This window comes from Perca flavescens, chromosome 14 (assembly GCF_004354835.1).
Source record: "Perca flavescens isolate YP-PL-M2 chromosome 14, PFLA_1.0, whole genome shotgun sequence".
In the NCBI taxonomy this organism is placed as follows: Eukaryota; Metazoa; Chordata; class Actinopteri; order Perciformes; family Percidae; genus Perca; species Perca flavescens.
Genome location: NC_041344.1, coordinates 10,244,892 through 10,263,841, shown reverse-complemented (window position 1 = coordinate 10,263,841; position 18,950 = coordinate 10,244,892). Strand labels below are relative to the sequence as shown.

The window sequence follows — 18,950 nt, the reverse complement described above, 5'->3', positions numbered from 1 at the left end:
ACCACAATGATATGGTTATAGAGGTAGTGTATATGGAACACAAAAGTAAAGCCAAGAATCTAACTTGAATCTTAAACTAATCATAATAACCGATAAAAGATTTAGTCAATTTAGGAACAGTTTTGGGCACTTGCTTATTTCTGTTTTTTGCAGTTTGATGAGAAGATTGACACCATTATCATGTCTGTAGGTTAAATATGAAGCTACAGTCAAGAGGCAGTGAGCTTAGCTTAGAATAAAGACCGGAAAGAGAGGGAAACAGCTAGCTTGGCTCTGTCAAAAGGTAACAACGCAGGTAATATACATCAAACGAACAAGATACTAGTGAGTGTTAGAGCTGTTGGTAGGCTAATTTCTTTACCTTTGGCCAGACAAACTGTTACCCAATGTTTCAAGTATTTAAGCTAAGCTAAAATAAGCTAAGCTTCCCCTGACTTTACCTTCATATTTATTGTACATACATGAGTGGTATCAATTTTCTTACCCAAGCCTTGGCAAGAAAGCAAATCAGCGCATTTCCCAAAACGTCAATCTTTTCTTTTAACGGATTAGAAATGAAAAAAAATGACAGTCATTTAACAAGTATGAAAAACAAATATTGTTTTGTTCCAGTCTCAAAAATGTGAGAATGTGATTTTCACACTGTTGGGTTTTTGACTGTTGGTCAATGAGCAATTTGAAGACATCCCTTTGGGCTTAAGTAACAGGCATTTATCAATAATCATGACATTTTTTGACAAAACAGTTAATTGAATAATCAATTATATAACAAATATGTTAATTAATTATATTCATAAATTGCAAACCTAAGCATGTCAGTATGTCAGTACGAGCAGTAATAAATGGCCTAGAAATGCCAGCTCTGACAGAGACCCCTGTCCGATTGGGAATATTTTGCTGCCTGCTCAGGCGTTTCTATGGCTACAACCCAACTCGTCAGTTTGTGCCTCCTAAATGTAATGGGCAGAAGAAGCCAACGTTGCTTGACTGAAAATAGAAACAGTCTCATCACAAAAATGCCAAGAAATGAGTGGTGTGATGATATATCTTTCATGGAGGGAGGCAGAACAGCAGCTCGGAGTACAGATGATGTTTGCATTTCACTTTGTTTCAACAGGTTTTACAGACAATTTCAGGCTGTGATCTCAACAAGAAAAAAAAAAGAAAGAAGCCAATTTTTGGCTGTATCTATCTATCTATAAATCTTCTATCTATAAATTGCAGGAACGTCTGTCTGTCTGTCTGTCCGTCTGTAATGCGAATATCTCTCAAACCATTAGTCCAATGGATTTCAAACTTGACAGGTGTCTTGCTACGGGCACGAGTAAGTGCAGTGCCGAGTTTGAGATTGTTTGGATTAGAAATGCAAAATATATAGGTAAAAGAAGCACACATTGGCTTTTGTCGCTCTAGCCACTGGCCACTCCCCCTCTCACACTGAGGACCAGAGACAGAGAGCAGCGGAGCTTTGGCAGCTAAAATTTGACATACACCTCAGACCCACAAAAATGTGTAAAGTTGCTCTACTTTGGACTTTGGACTCTTTTCCTGCTATTGTATAAAACTGCTGTGAGCTGGCAGAACATAACGTAATCTCTGAGATTTTTCTTTGCAAAGGTTAAAAATATATTTTTTATTATTTATTTTCTGGATGGATATGTCTTCCTCTTTACCATTAAATTTCAGCATTAGTGTTATGCCATGTTGTCTTTGTTAACAACCCTTTAAATCAGTGATTTTATAATAACAATGGCCCAAATGAAAACGTGTAATGGGAAAGTGGTCGCTTGCGTTCACAACCACAGAGAATTGTTACCAAACCCTGCAGCTCTATGTAAACTTTTGGCCTGTTTTAGTTCAATGCTATGGTTTTATTGCCTGAAATTTCTGCTCTCATTAACCCTGTTTCCAGCCACAGTAGGTAACTATTTTTAGCAAGAAAAGCGTCAGATAGACCTAATGTACACTACCTACCCAACACCAAACACGATAGAGACAAAGTTAGCAACTAGCTGGTAAAGAAAGTGAAGCATTAAGCAGCAAAAGATATCTTTCCAAGGTAAGTTGGTGGTGATGCAGTGCTAAAAGGAGAGGGAATAATGGATTTGAATTTGTCAGAAGGCAAAAAACATGAGCGATAATGTTGCCCAGTGTCTACTGAATGTGTAAATAGTAATCACAGTACCCATAACAACTCTACAAAGGGATGATATACGAGCGTTTTCAACTTGTTGTGGAGATCGTCTCACCCCATTTGCCCAAAAAGAATTACTGCAGCTTTAAAATGACTTTGCTTGAGTGTTTTTGGAAAACTTTGGTTTTTAACAGAAAATAACAGGGAGGGGCATGGCTCAATAATGTATTTTAAAGTGTCAAAATAAAATAAAAACCTCTATCCTAACCACAGTACTTTCTAGTAACTTTCTAGCAGTGTGCTGGCAGATTTCTCAGCAGCACCTCTGACCCACCTGTCTTCTCCACCTCCATGGGCTCTGGGTCAGGCAGCTCCACAGGACGCCCGTCCACATGTGTGAAGGAAAACGGTTTCTCCGAGGCCACCATTAACCCCTTCCCTTGTGGCTCCACCGCTGCGTAGTGAGGCACCGACTTCCCCCTGAGGGCCCTCCTTTTTTTCACCTCATACTTCTTCTCCTGACCTGCATGTGGAAACCAAATGATACCGTGATAAAGGCGTGTCTTCCATTGAACTCTGACACAGTAACAGGATAGTACATTTATTTTCGAGCTTATACCTACTACCAACAATAAGACAGGTTAAACATTGAGACACTAAACGAACAACCAAAGATTATTCTACAGCTGGCAGATATCAGAGGACTGGATCTTTAAATCCAAATTACTGAGGAAGGGACTCTCAAAAGGTTGTTTTGGTTTTTGTCTTTCCAATCTTTGAATCATTAGTCAGGGTGTCGCTTTCTCAGCAAGGGCCAAAGACTTTAATGAAAATTCTCCTTGCCAATTTCTGCTTTAGAATCTCATCTGGAGCACAATAATTAAACCACATTAATAGCAGACCATGACTAACTTCCTAGTATGGTTTAATTAACAATGGATTTCTGTCGTCTACTGGGTATGAATACTGTAAAAAATTAACATGAAAATGACATAACAGGAATTGAAATTTCAATTCTAATTCAGACCGTATAATGTTTGACACACTTGTCTTATTTTACTTCATGCTCAATTACTGAAATGATGATAGGCCAGTACACCACCCACCATGTCCTGCAGTGTTGGCGACTGTGATCCACTCAAGAGACACTGAGAAACCACTCCCTTTAGTTTCCTGTGGGTCTTTCTGGATGCGGAGCAGCAGGACCTCCATGGTGTGGACTCCATCCTGGACATGTGAGATGCTGTGGAGGATGGTGAAAGGCTCCTCCATGTCTTCACTAAACAGTGGCTACAAGTAAAGAATCAAAAAATACAATCAACATTTTACAAGGATAAATTTGATAGAAAAATCTGTTAGCTGGCATTATTGTTAAAGTAAATGCCAGATGTGGTCATCTGCGACAGAGTAATATGAAATGAATGGACATTCAACTCCTACCAAGTGCACAAAACCACTGACTAGACCTAGAACAACTGGCCATTATATCGGAGTCAATTGACATAACATTAATCTTCAATCATTTCAACAACTGAAAGTCATCCACGTCAATTATCAAGGAAGAACAGTCAGTTTCAATTTGTCAAATTCTTTATTCTGTTTTATATCATTGTGAATTAAGTATCTTTGGGTTTTGGACAAAACCGAACAAAACATTTGGAACGAAAAAAAAAATTGATAATGACATCTTAATGCCTTCACTATTAATTGATTCATAATTGGACAGAGCGAGATATATCGTTACAATACAAAAACAAGATTTAGATTGGAAATGATGCTTCCCACATTTTGAACCCTTTACATTGAGCTTTGACCATCAAGAAGGTGCTATAGAGTTAAGAGCCAACAAAAATGTGTCCAGGAAGTCGTTACTGCCAAATACTGAATGCACAGTCTCCTTTATTCCCTCTAACAAAATTTTACTCTATATTTGTATTGACTTTTTCAACTGCATCTATGTTTTTTTGAAGTCATGTTTGTCATGTTGTCTTCAATTATCTTTGTAATCTATGCTGTGTATTAAACTAAAAGATAATGTTCCACTTTGGAGAAATTAAGGTTTCTAACTAAGAGAATATCCAAGACACAGAAATGCAACAGGAATTAATGCTTAGGAGCAAATATGTTGCCAAAATGTGGAAAGAGATTAACTACTTTAAGTTAAACTTGTGTCAATTTGGTTAGTGGTAGGTCTCTTTAAAAACTAAATATATCAGCCAGCTATGCATGCAAAATATATTTCCCCAACAATCTGAAATCAAATCACTATAACTATTCAGTATTCATATGATGCATACACAATGCACAGGATCACCTCTGCTTTATATTGTCTGCGGACAGCGACAAGACTTAGTATTTAAATAGTAATGAGGAGCGCATCTTATTACCCCCTTATAACCAAACATTACCCAAATGTAAAATGTAAACCTTTTGAGTTTAGAAGTGTCAGTGTATCTGAATATAAAACTTTAGAATAGCCTTGAATTCAATAACAAAAGGATTTATCCCTGCATCATCCTTTTAGGCTCTAACCAATGCTTTAATGAAGGCCACAGCATTAACTGTTAGCATCAACTGGCTTTAAATGGTCTATAATGGCACTTTAGAGATATTTGTCTTTATTGTATAAATAAAATGCTAATTCAAACAAGTATTTCTAAATCAGTGTCTACAGCTGTCTGGTTGAAGAAGGTAATGCAATGCAGAGAAGGCCAACTGCATACAAATACCTGGCTAATGTGTCCATTTAACACACACACACACACACACACACACACACACACACACACACACACACACACACACACACACACACACACACACACACACACACACACACACACACACACACACACACACACACACACACACACACACACACACACACACACACACACACACACACACACACACACACACACACACACACACACACACGGCTAAGCTAAGCTTTAATAAACACAGAAACTGGTTCTAAAGCTTGAATTCAAAGGCTATACACTTATGACTCTTGGTTGCTCTGGATCATCAATTCTGATAGGGATATTTTTATTGTTTATATTGGAATGTTTACTGTACCTTCAAATATGCTGTACATTCAGTCCTTTGCATAGTACTTCAACTATTATTTATTCTGTAGAATACGAGTATATAGTACATGCCAATGACTCGCAGCAAAGGGCCACAGGTCGGAGTTTTACACTCACTTTCAGACATTCACAAAAAAAAAAAAAAAAAAAAAAAAAAAACACTATCTGCCAATCCGGGCCTCATTTTCAACAGTTGTGAATAAATGAACGATCGCATGACATTACAAGAAGTACAAATGCTAATAGTGGTGTCAAGCCAAAAAAGCAGATGACAAAGCAGCATTGTTATTACAGTAGTACATGGTACAATGTGTAGGATCTCTGCTTAGCTACTCCCATCTTTTGTGAAAGTGTTTGTGTCAACTTTAAACTTACACTAATGCTGGGGATAAGAGGGACTTTTGTAAAAAGTAGCATGTTCAATCTTCATTACTGCACTTTCATTTAATGACCAATTGAGGTCAATAAGAAGTCATGGATTAGTTAGTGCACTTTTATATTAACATTGACTGCTAGATTAAATTGCAACCGATACACTTAATATCCTATCGAAAGATTTCAAAATTATGGAAAACACACAAAATACTTTGAAATGCATTAGTGTATTACTTAAAAACAGTTAATCCAGAAGGTATACTTACTTCCCACTTCACATGCGAGCTGTCTCCCCTCTTGCCGGTTCGGAGAAGGTGCAGTCGGCCGGCACCATCAGAGAGTGCCGCCCAGGTCGCTGAGGTGAAGCTGAGGGACGCACAAAGGCGATCCTCACACCGGCTGGAGTCAGGGGTTATACGGTACACCTCTCTTGGCTTACACAGGGCGGTGTCCTGGATTCACAACAGACCCTTCAGTCAGTACTACATGCACAAAAGACATTACTGTCTCTACATCAATCTGACCTATATTTGATTCATTCTTATCTGCAGGGAGAAAATTTGAGTAAACTAACAATTATTTTCTTGATATATCAAAAAAGATTATTCCTTTGTTCAATGACATGCAAAACATGTCCTTCTTAAAGCCCACGGTGACATCTTCAAATTGCTTGTTTTGTCTGAGCAGCAGTTAAAATCCAAAGATATCAATTTACTGTCATATATGACAAAGAAAAATGTGAGAAGCTGGAACCAGAAAAAATGTTGGCTCTTTTTTGAAAAGTGACTCGGTTATCAAAACCGTTTTCGTAAGTGGTTCAGCACTAGTGGGGAAGAAAAGAAAAGGAATGGTACAAAATGGATTACACTAAAACTGAAGAAAAGATTGTTGAATGATGTAAAATGGGTGATAGATAGATACTGTAGATAGATAGTAGTGTTCTTCTCACTACTAACCAACTATCGAATTACATTATTTGAGCAGTCCAGTGATGACTCACAAAGACTCAAACAGACACTTAAGAGAAGGCTTTGAACTACAGGTCACTGCTTTCATATTGAATAGGGCACTCTAATCCCATAAGAAAATTTGGATGAAATCTGATATAGAAAAAACAGCAAAAACACGATTTCCATAATTTTCGGTGAGAAAAGCCACAAGAAGAAAACAACATGAAAGCTGAATAAAACAACACATACACATCGAGGAGAGAAGAAGTTACCAACTGTCATGTGGTGGCCCATGTGACTTGGCTTTGCATGTGATTCACGACTCTCAGAGCCTTATTAGTAATAGACAGATATGCCGTTACACAGGAGCATCAATTACTCATTGCGTGAGGTAACAGTGTTGCAAAAGGACTATGCAGCAGCTACCCTGTTGTTGCCATGGAGCGTGACACTGCGTATTATATCACTACCTAATGTATGATGCACCTTTGAGATCATTTTCTCCAGCATCTGTGCTGTTAACAGCATGAACAGAGAACCGTCTATGTACAATGTGCCGAGGGACGATAATTATCATGTGATGATTGTAATTAGAATTTGAGCAACACATTTTCATAAAGAGTAATTTAATGATGCCACTGAAAGCCAGACATACTGCCTCACAGGATTATAGCCTGATGATCATCATTTAGGCCAGTTCAGACATAAAAAACACTGATGTGGCACCAATTATCTTTAATCATGGTCAATGATGTCTTAGACATAAAAGAAGTCTGCTGAAAAGGTCATTGGGCTGATTTGATTCTCATCACAGCATCTTTGTTTTGGGCAACAAACTTGGATCTAAAGGTTTGTACAAACCTGTAGTCTCTAGTCGGAATTATTCGTTTGGTCTATAAAATGCCAGAAAATGGTGAGAAATGTTTAATCAGTGTTTTCCAAAGCCCAAGATGATGTCCTGAAATGTCTTTTTTTGTCCACAACTAAAAGATATTCAGTTTACTGTCATTGAGGAGAGAAGAAACTAGAAAACCTTCACATTCCCTAAGCTGGAACCAGGGAATTTGTACTTTTTTTTTTATTTAAAAAATGACTCAAACCGATTAATCATTATCAAAATAGTTGGCAATTAATTAATAGTTGATTAATCGATTAATCTTTGCAGCTCTATAATTATGTAATCCCTCCTGTGATTAGCTTATCCAAAACTTTATCTTCCGTGCTGATTCCCACAATGGACAAAAGATGGAATAGAAACTTAAGTTTTCTCCATTAATACTGAGACTCTCACTCCCTCTCTAAGGTCTAAGTCTCTAATTATCTTAAACAAAAGAACAGCAAGTTATGAAAATGATAAGTGACATTAATAATGCAGCTTGTAAAATGTTAATATTGTGGAATTTGACATCACCTGTCAAATGCATCTAGGCTGATGCTACTATTACACTAGTATTTAGTCACCACCTACTGGTGTGTCAGATGCATTAAAGCCCACTGACATTTTATTTGACACAAAGAATAAATATACATAAATTTTCTTCATAGACATTGGTGCACGGATATGTTTGCAACTAGGTAACAATAAATAGCTACAAAGGACTTCCAAGAAAAAGCAGGAGGATTTAAAAGTTTACCAGGGTGACGGTGAGACTGAGAACCCTTCCTTTGCAGTCCACAAACAAAACACTGTCTTCATACCAAGGGTCAAGGTGGAGGTAATTGTACATGCCAAAAGCCCGCACATGTTCCAGGGTGTACTGAGTATCCTTCAATTTCACTTCCTCCACAGCTGCAGTATAGATGAAAAAGCACAAGTTTAAAAAAAGGTATCAAAAATAAGAAAGCACTATATTTACATTTTGTTTTCAATAATGTACAAGTGAGATTACAGTTACTACTGTTTGCATTAAAAGGAGTACATTACGCCCCCAAGGTTCACCTCTATCACCACTTCTGTTCATACTAGCAATAGCAATTAGATCTAGTAGTCAAATCAGAATCTGAATACTTTATCGATCCCCTGAGGGAAATTATTCAAGGTAATCACATCAGATTCAAGGTAAAATAAGAGTAAGAAAGAGCAAGTCAAAAACTTGTGTATAGAGTAAATAGCTACAATAAGAAATAAACGTACGTGAGATTAGGTTACAAGTAAGATTAGGTTAAAAAGATTGTTTTCAAATGGATTGTACAAATTCTGTTGTAGTGTAGTGTCAACATAAATACAGAGGATTACAATTGGCAACAGAGATCATAGAATAGGTGTTTTTGCTAATGCAATGCAATGCTTTGCAATGTAATTTTATTCTTAAAACAATTAAACACATCCATACCAGCACTGTTAGATCTAATTGGCCTGTTTGGGATTATCTCCAGATATAAAGTAAATGCATCAAAATCATCACTAATGCTGCTTAGCAGGAATGAAAGACAAAATATAAACCAATACTTATTAACTTTCAAGATCTCATCAAATTTTACATATTTGGGCGTCAAAATAACACCTCATTTAGAATCTATAGCACTAACAAACTATGAAGTAATATGAAACTCAGTACATAAATCTATAGGAAGGGGGATGCCCTTACCTGTATCCATGATAGAGAGAATAAATATATTAAAAATTAACATATTGCCTAAATGTATTTATTTCAAAATATCCCTCTTGTGCCACCTGTAGGAAGGTTTTAGAAACTCACAGCACTCAGGAAATTTAGAAGGAATAAGAAATGTCCTTGAATCCGCTTATCTCTGCTGTACCTTCCATTTGATATTGGGGGACTGAAATTTCTATATTGGTACTATTAAGCAACACAATTGAGAACTATACTGAATGAATGAATGTTCTATTATTCTTCTGGAGATGCTCCGTCTTGGATGGACAAAGAGTCAGGTTCTTTTAAGGTACCATTACATCTGTACCTGTATTCAGCCAAGAACACATACTGCAGATCCTAAATTCTTAATATGGTTAATGTATTAGGTAAAATAATATATGAACATTTTGGACTAGGGCTGGGAAATATAATCGATATTATATCAATATCGTGATATGAGACTAGATATTGTCTTAGATTTTGGATATCGTAATATCGTGTGTCTTTTCCAGGTTTTGTCTTTTCCTGGTTTTAAAGGCTGCATTACAGTAAAGTGATGTACTTTTCTGAATTGACCAGACTATTCTAGCTGTTCTATAATTTGCCTTTTCCCCACTTAGGCATTATGTTCACATTACTGATGATTATTTATCTAAAATCTAAGTGTGAAGATATTTTGTTAAAGCACCAATTGTCAAACCTAGAATATTGCCGCAATATCGATATCGAAGTATTTGGTCAAGAATATCGATATCGAGGTCTTTGGTCAAGAATATCGTGATATCTTATGTTCTCCCTATCGCCCAGCCCTATTTTGGACTCTCTTTCACAATTCAGCCCAGTGTAGATCAATGTTTCATTTAAACCAGGCAAGCTGGATGCAGGATCCCAGAGAAGAAAGGAATAAGTAAGTAGGTGACCTATTTAAAGAAGGGATTCTAATGACTTTTGAAGAAATCTCTCTAATGTATGATATTTCAAGGAAACATTTTAAAAAATATCTCCAAGTGAGGAACTTTATTTCTTCCATGCAAAACCAATCAGTCAGGATTCCTGCAATCTCATTATATTATAACAAACAATTGCAATGAGAGGGGTTTGATTTCATTAATATATAACTTTTATCTGGCTCTAAAGTGTTGGTGAAAATTTTATTTGCAATGAAAAATTTATAAAAAAAACATCGTTTAAAAAAAAAAGATACAGTACACCTCTATATCAACATACTATAAATCTCAGTGTCAGTCCAACAATTATGACATTACATGTCATTTAGCTGACGCTTTTATCCAAAGCGACTTACAATTGCTATATATGTCAGAGGTCGCACGCCTCTGGAGCAACTAGGAGTTAAGTGGGAATCGAACCCGGATCTCCCGCAACAAAGGCATGTGTCATATCCACTGCGCCATCACCACCAACAATATGTCTTATAGTTTATGTCTTATAGTTGGCAGATTGTTAGACTGGATTTTTTTTATTATTTTGTATATGACTTAATATGTCTAATCAGCAACAGAAAAAATTGTGTTGAAAGCCTTACTGACCGTGATATGAGCATGTTAGAAAACCTTAACCGGTTTGCACAAACATTGTATTAGGACTCTTAAAAAATGCAACAAGTTTGGGAACCAGTGACCTGAAGTACAGTATAAATGGAGGACCTTTAGGTTAACGTTAGCCACTTGGCTACAGCAAGAGCAGCTTTCAATATTTCAAATTACTTGGCATAACAAAGGGACGTTTTCGATAATTAGTAAACTGTAAACTAAAATAACTAAGCGTGTTACTTATGTTTGCTTACAGATGACAGAAGTGATGAATCAGAGCTTTCATTGTGGTATCAGTGGCTATGCTAGCACACTTGCTAACTGTAGTGTAAGTTAGTTTCTCTCACCAGCATCCAGCTCAATGTTGTACGTTGGTATGGCGTCCAGAGATAACCTGTAACTTTCAAAGTTAGGGTCCAACAGCTCTCTGTTGACCTTCAAGGAATAATTTGACGAAGCCATGTCTTTTAAATGTGACAGGGTTGTCCACAAGTTGAAGTAAGGCAAGAAGATGATGAAGAAGTCAGGGACACACGTCCTGGTTGGGCGCACCCGGAGCCATTTTACAGCGGACATGACCTGCCCGGGCGCTCATGGGATTTAGAGTTCTTACATTTCTTGTATTTCTTCTTATTTTTCGAAGAGTTCTTGTTATTTCTCTCAAATCGTTTTGATAACTGTTAAATATTTTAAAACATGCAGTCGCCCTAACAAAAACGTATTCATGTGGAGATAAAGTGCGCTATCTGACCCGGGTTTTAGCAATGATGTTGTCGGTTTGTGGCAAATTAACGGCAACCAAAGCGGAACCGATAAGCTTTTAACGTTTTTAGACGGTACGGTTATGTGAAGGGACTGTTTGTTCATCAGCTGATCCATCTCGACAAAAGGTAACGTATCCCTGATATCTAGCAAAATAAAACGTGTATTTCCCCCCACATTCACCGTTGAATCCAAACGGGAACTGCTAACGTTACTGTTTGTGTTTGAGACAGATCATGAGCAAAGACTCCCAGATGAGGGCTGCAATAAACCAAAAGCTGATAGAAATGGGGGAACGGGAGCGGTGAGTCGAGCGTTTCTCTTTTATCTCAGTGATTTTGGTCAGGAACGGTTTAAGAGACAGCAGTGGTCATTGTGGTTATGTTTAAATAATGTCAACTAAATGTGTGGCCGCAGGTTGAAAGAGTTGCTCAGGGCAAAGCTGGTGGAGTGTGGATGGAAGGATCAGCTGAAAGCACAGTGCAAAGGTATTGCATTTTGTATGTGTGTGTAACGATGCTTCCACGAAACTGGATCTGGATATGAAGTCATGAATTATTTTGTGCAGATGTGATCAAAGAAAAGGGTCTGGAGCATGTCACAGTGGAGGACCTGGTCACAGAAGTCACACCAAAAGGCAGAGGTACAGATCTCCATATGCAAACACGACAGCAGGGGGTGGAAGAAGTACAGAAATAATAAACGTACTGAAGCACATGTTCTATTCATGTGCTTAATCAGGTGTTGTGTGTAAAACCTGCTTAAGAACATGAGAAACCCTTGCTGGGTCAGTCATTGAAAACTCCTGCTGTACAGTCAAACTTTGGTTGATCCCACATAACTTTATTTTTAAATCTAGTGGAGATCAATACATCTCAAATGTATTGATCCCACACAGAGAAATGTAAGTGATTGGTAATGGAAGATAAACTAGAATACTATTTATAAAATTAATCAAACAAAAATAAAATGTGCTAAATACAATGGTCACCACTGTTTTTATCGCAGGGTTCAAACTCTACATTTCAAAAGATTTAGATAAATAATGTCTTTTCTCAGTTGTAAAATGCAAATGGCTCCACATTTGGCTAGTTTACATCTGGCATGTTTCTGAAAAGGAGATTCTCGCTCCATAAAAGTTGATTAGCAGTGCAGTACGCCAAGAATGTCAAAGTGCTTAAAGTTGGAGTCTGTAATTCTAATGCCAAAAAAATGTTTTAGTCAAATTCAGTGAATGTCGCCTCATGTTCCGCTAGATGTCCGTCCTGTGTGTGTGCACTGGAAAAAAGATCCAGTGTTCATACACAGCCCTGGCTCTGTAAATAGGTAAACAAACAAGCCACACAACACTATTCCGTTCGTGCTCGTTCACAGGACAGGAGAAAGGCCATGGATGTATAAAGAGAAAGGCGGTGAGAGCGAGAGGGACAGTAAATCTGGCAGATGCTAACATTCTAAAGGAGCACTGACTGGGGAGTGTATTTGTTTGGGTGTTGAGTTCTAATATTAACAATATTTCCCCAGAATCGCAGACTCAACCTTTTTTAAGTAAAAAAACAAAGCGCACAATTTCACAAAAGATGCTGAAATTGTAATCTCTCACTTACACAGCATGCCAATTTATTTTCAATCAGAGCTTCACAGACACAAAAGCTACTCTGTAAACATACACCGCAAATTGTTGACCCATGTTTTTACAGATTCTGTTGAGACAATGGTATTCTTTGGTACATTTAGTAATAGTTTTTCTTTCTGAACCTTGACATATCAACACTTTGTTTTTCTCCTATGCAGCACTCGTTCCAGACAGTGTGAAGAAAGAGCTCCTGCAGAGAATCAGAGCTTTTCTAGCTCAACACGCAACCTTGTGAATGAGACGATTCCCGTCTAGACATTTTTTTACTCACTGTAGATTCACAATTAAAATCCAAACTGTTCTCATTGTGAGCAATGCTGAAGTGTTATTTTTATTTTGTATTGTGTGTTTTCATATTGATTTTAGTTTGTTATGCATCAGTTTTGGAAAAAATAAATAAAGTCATGCCTATTTTGGTCATTGGGGGTCCTGACTTGTTCTTTAATACTGCTTAAGACCTGTTTGACATGTAATAGATGACTTTTTTCCCCATCATTCCTTTCTTAACAGACACCATGATGAGTTTTTTGGATTTAAAAAAAAAAAGACTGTTGACAGTATGACAGAAATGTTATTGTCTATCTCTCGTGCATGGTAATGGGGCTTTTTAGGATGTTATGTATGAAGACAAAGTATTGATCTAATTACACTATTGATCAATACCAACGCTGGTATCAATATTATCGATATTTGGATCGATCCGCCCACCACTAGTCGCGAGCACTAAACCCACCAGACTCCTTTTTAAAAAAGCAATACTTTTAGCGTGTATATATAGAGCCAACATATTTTCACATGTAAATCGGTGTTTACAGTGTTTGGTGCGTTTGACAACGTGCACTGTGAAAGCAAACCAAACCAAATGAAAAATGCAGCAAAGTTGCAACTTCACCCCCGAATTGCACCGAGTCTACAGAATTATAGATGTGAAAGTGCCCTAAGTCACAGTAATAATGACAAATTTGACACAATGTTCTAACATTTCAATTTGGGATCTAATCTGCGCCATGAAATCAACCAACTTCTTCTCTGGGGACTACCAACGTTATACTTAACAACGGCACTCCTGCTCTCCCTCTGACAGATCAGATAGAGACTCAGCCAAAGGCGGGAGTCTGGCACGACCTCCTCCGGTTGGCCAACACTACATTTCTCTTAATCCTTTCCTTGATTGGATTACAGGTGCATAGTATCAGCGACACAGGATATTAAACTTGTTTCAAGCCCTTTGAACCTGTTATTGTTTGTCCTTTGTCACTAACAGACAAGTTCGGGCTTGAGCCCCCCTAAAAAGGGTCTAAAATTGCCATTGCCTGCAGCGATCACTGGAAGTAGCCTATTATTAGAACAGCTTAAAATGTTGAAGTTGAAGTCCCAAAAAATTATGATTATTTGCTTACATTTTTAAAAAAAATGTAATTTTTAAATCCAACATCTTTACGTAAAAAAAAAAAGTTTGATATATTGGGAAATACAATATTTGCTTTCTTGCTGACAGTTCGATGAGAAGCACCTCTAAATATCACATTTTAACATGTTGTATCTTAATCTGTGCAAAATGCAGTATCATTTTTATTGCTCAATAATTTACTACTCTTACTGCTCTATTTATAAAGATATATAATAATTTGATTAGTGAAAAACAACCAAACATCATTACAAATGAGTAAAAGTCAATGGATGATATAAGGAAAATCACTTGTTTTACTTGTGTAAATCAGGTTTTCTGATACTGTAGAGGCTTATAATTAAACTCTAAATAAACAAAAGATTTCTCACATCCTTTAAATGCTTTATCACTTTCTCATACTTCAAAGATATTTCCACAGTTTACAAGTCTGAACTGTAGAAACCACAAAATTATGAGTAAAATATAGTATTCTGATTTACTTATTTAATCCCTTACTGTAAGTGGTCAAGGTAAGTCCAACAAAAAAATTGTATATAAATGTTTGGCCTTATCGAATTATTACACTACCGGTCAAAAGTTTGGGGTCACTTAGAAATGTCTATTCCACTCCATTACAGATAGAATACCAGCTGAGATCAGTTGCATTGTTTTTTTAACCAGGACAGCAGTTTTCAGATTACATTATGTGCTTACATAATTGCAAAAGGGTTCTCCAATGTTTTCTCAGTTAGCCTTTTAAAATGATATCAGATTAGTAAACAGAATGAGCCTTTGGAGCATTGGATGAATGGTTGCTGATAATGGCCAATGTAGATATTTCATTAAAGATCAGCCACTTCTTTCTACAACTGTTGCCCTGGTTAAAAAAAACAATGCAACTGATCTCAGCTGGTATTCTGTCGGTAATGGAGTGGAATGGAAATTTCTAAGTGACCCCAAACTTTTTACCGGTAGTGTATTTTTTTAATGTTTCTTGTGTTTTTGACAAAAGTAATGATTTTTTCTATCTGGTGAATAACTTTCAAAACAAAAGTTCACTTCCAGGAGCATGTAATTTTCTCTCATCCTTTCCTACCAACATGATTGATGGTCTGAGCTAAAAATAGCAGTTAAAGAAAGAATGACAGAAATGCCTTGTGGGGCTCAACTGTTGTTCTCTTGAATGTCAAGTGCAAACATTTTTTGGACAGGCAGCTTATCCTGGCCAGATGCACCTGTTAGTCAATGTGAGATGATGTAAGTTAAACATCTACTACACACCACCTTCTTCTTTGTCAGGGGTGCCAAACATATGGCCCTAATGCCAGAACTGGTCCACCAAAAGGGTCTAGTGCAGCCCACTGAATGAATGAATGTGAAATTTGCAAAGAAGTCATTATTTCCAATTTTTTAATATTCCTATTTCTCCACTGGGTGTTGTGCTGTCTTAATAAGAGTAGTAAGCTCTATGCTGGATACATACATACATAGATCCCATGTGCTTAAGTAGGCCTACAGGCTAAACACTGTCAAGTGTAGGCTACTGGTCATGCAGGAGCCGCCAGTGGAGCATGTCTTTGTCACACACTTTGTCACAGATGTAAATGGGTATCCAGTGTGCTTGGTGTGTTCACAGTGACTCATTTTATTGTTTTAAATTAGGCTGTGTTGCCCATGAACTAAAAATAGTTTGACACCCCTGGTCTATGTAATGCTTTGCTTCTTCTTTTTTACAAAGCTAAGGGCCTCTTTTAATTGAATTGCATGTATACATTTATTTAAACTAGTGCTGTGCCTGTTGAAAACGGGCTGGTTACTTAGCCTTTGGTGTTGCTGCTTGTAGAATTTATCAAAACCAAAGTGTACCCCAAAATGACTTATTACAGAAGGACCCTAAACCACTTAATATGCAACCGCTGTATAGCCTACTATCTATTGACTTACATCAGAGAAAGACACCGATACTCGAGCACCCACGGAAAATAGAGAGCATCCAATGACCACCCATGTGTCCCAGACTGCCAGTAGGCTACATTTATTTAAAATTGCAATTGGTGCTAAGTGGAGTGTCAGTCCCCTGTTCCATATCCTATCCACCAATCACAGCATCTCTTGGATGAAAACTTTACGTTAATAGTGTGTTTGTCTCGGCCACTGTCCGTTTCCTAAGGTTGTGAAATGCAAACATTTTTTGACTACTTTTTTTTTTTTTAAAGGGCATTTGCCCGAGCACCCACGGAGGAAAACATAAATCAGCTCTTATGGAGCTCCTTGTTCGGCATGAACAATTGGATGTGGTGCGTCTCCATAAAACAAAACCCGACACGTTGTTGGGGGCTCAAATTGTCGATGGTGATAATCCTTTCCAACACAAACAGAACAATCACATATTTTGGGACACAACAAACAAAAGAAAACCATAGAGTTGTCGCACGGCAGAGGAAAGAATGTCCTGAGAACATTGCAGAATCAGAATGTAATCACAAAATATCACAATTAAAATGTGGAGTAGAGCGTCATGGACACCTGGCAGTGCTCTACCCACCCTGAGAGCTAAACAGCACATATCTGCGTTCATCAACCATTCGGAACCAGACTGTGTGTGCGCACACACAGAGAGAGAGAGAGAGAGAGAGAGAGAGAGAGAGAGAGAGAGAGAGAGAGAGAGAGAGAGAGAGAGAGAGAGAGAGAGAGAGATGTCTCTTGTCGGATCATTAAAGAATTTAACATTTCAGCAGAGGTGTTCATTTCCATACAGGTTTAGTGGCTTGACGGTTAACGGTGAAGTAGGGGATTTGATTTGCGGGTGGGTCTAATGAAATCTGATGTAGGCTATCTGCCCGGTTCAACTCGGAGATTTGCTCGCGTTGCACAGCACTCTGAAGGAATAATCTCCGAGATTGTTCTGCCAGCTCACAGAAATTTAATACAATAGCACAGGGATAGCCTGGATGCCCAGCAGGGGCTAGCTCAAATAGTGGCATCGGCAGCTCGCAGTGGCATTTCCGGTGGCAGGTTGAGATGCCACGGCATCTGCCTCTGTTAGCAGTGGCATTTAAGGTGGCAGGTTGAAATGCCAACGATTTTTCCTGAGATGCCACGGCATCTTTCGCCGTTTATATGGTATTTCCGGTGGCAGCCTGAGATGCCACAACTTTATTTGGGCTCCTGCCGATGTGTGTGTGGTATTTCTGGTGGCATTCTGAAAGATTTTGTCTCGGCGGATCTGATGAGGAACTCCTGCAGACAATTCACCACCGGGATGTTTGTGTGATTAACAGGTTGCCACCGGTTCACCGTAAAATGCCATGGCACATTTCACAGATTATGAGGTATGACAGTGGCAAACGAGGGCTGTGTCCGAATTCACCCACTAGGCCTACTCAAGTCCTACTAGCAGGGTTTAAATTGGCTCAGCCCCGGCACATAAGCCTGCTTGTTAGTCCGGATGTGCCTACTTGCACATCAAATTTGATGAAAGTGATGCTTTTGAAAACATGTTATTTCTGACAATAAATTAAAGATTTTTGAAATGCCTATTTTGTCTCGGCGGATCTGATGAGAACAATCAGAACATGGCAACAACCCGCCCAGAACTGCAGACAATTCACCACTGCGGGTCAACTACATAACTGATTGCCAAAGTGTCAAAAATCTTTAATTTATTGTCAGAAATAACATGTTTTCAAAAGCATCACTTTCATCAAACGTAGGACTTGAGTAGGCCTAGTGGGTGAATTCGGACACAGCCCTCGTTTGCCACTGTCGGTAGGATTAACAGATAAAATGCCTTCTCATAAAGCTAAAAACTGCTAACAGAGGCAGATGCCGTGGCATCTCAACCTGCCACCGGAAATGCCACCGCGAGCTGCCGATGCCACTATTTGAGCAGCCGAATTTAGCCCCGCCCACAAAATTCGAGAATCTGAGTATGACCACGTCAGGATAGCAGGAAAAGAGTCAGAGGCGCTGATGTGCAGGTTACCTTCCCCCCCAAACACGGACACCAGAGATGGGAGTCACACATGGGCAAGTCGCAAGCAAGTCTCAAGTCTTAACCTTCAAGTCTCAAGCAAGTCCAATTCATTTTTTTTGACAATCAAGCAAGTCAAGTCAAGTCATAGCTTTGGTCAAGCAAGTCACAAGTCAAGTCATACAAAAGTTTCCATTTTTAAACAAGCTAAAGACAGTGATTATGAACTGCTGGAGTTTTATTTGCATTTTTTACTCAAAAGACATTGCGTCCACATACATTGAAGAGTTTAAATTAACACATAAAAAAAATCACAGCCTAAAACTGATATTAGGCCAAAAATAAATCAACATTGTTCAATATGCCTCAAACATGACATTAAATCATGAAATTCCTTCCAACAATTAAAGTATAATGGTTCATAAGTCAAATAATATTCTTCAAACATGCCTCACTTTTATGAGACAGAAACACATCCTTTAACCATTCCTTCT

At 38.0% G+C, this 18,950-nt stretch overlaps 2 protein-coding genes across 3 annotated transcripts in view; one reads left to right on the top strand and one right to left on the bottom strand.

The window, feature by feature from the left end:
* The window catches only part of nudcd1 (NudC domain containing 1), a 33,164-nt gene extending 21,683 nt beyond the window's left edge, over nucleotides 1-11,481 (bottom strand). Inside the window, exons 1-5 of one of the 2 annotated variants that reach the window (XM_028598058.1) lie at nucleotides 11,043-11,481; nucleotides 8,183-8,337; nucleotides 5,865-6,050; nucleotides 3,241-3,424; nucleotides 2,469-2,657 (exon numbers count right to left, since the gene is read on the bottom strand). In XM_028598058.1, the coding sequence (XP_028453859.1) occupies nucleotides 2,469-2,657; nucleotides 3,241-3,424; nucleotides 5,865-6,050; nucleotides 8,183-8,337; nucleotides 11,043-11,271 (943 nt within the window). In that variant the 5' untranslated portion in view covers nucleotides 11,272-11,481. The remainder of the gene's footprint in view (nucleotides 1-2,468; nucleotides 2,658-3,240; nucleotides 3,425-5,864; nucleotides 6,051-8,182; nucleotides 8,338-11,042) is intronic. The other variant, XM_028598057.1, reaches the window with a different exon arrangement.
* On the top strand, nucleotides 11,475-13,513 carry LOC114568438 (transcription and mRNA export factor ENY2-2). The gene is made up of 5 exons (XM_028598059.1): nucleotides 11,475-11,585; nucleotides 11,691-11,761; nucleotides 11,875-11,945; nucleotides 12,026-12,100; nucleotides 13,252-13,513. Exons 2-5 carry the CDS (start codon nucleotides 11,694-11,696, stop codon nucleotides 13,326-13,328), a joined length of 291 nt encoding a protein of 96 aa, XP_028453860.1. The 5' UTR covers nucleotides 11,475-11,585; nucleotides 11,691-11,693; the 3' UTR covers nucleotides 13,329-13,513.
* Nucleotides 13,514-18,950: the final 5,437 nt, after the last annotated feature.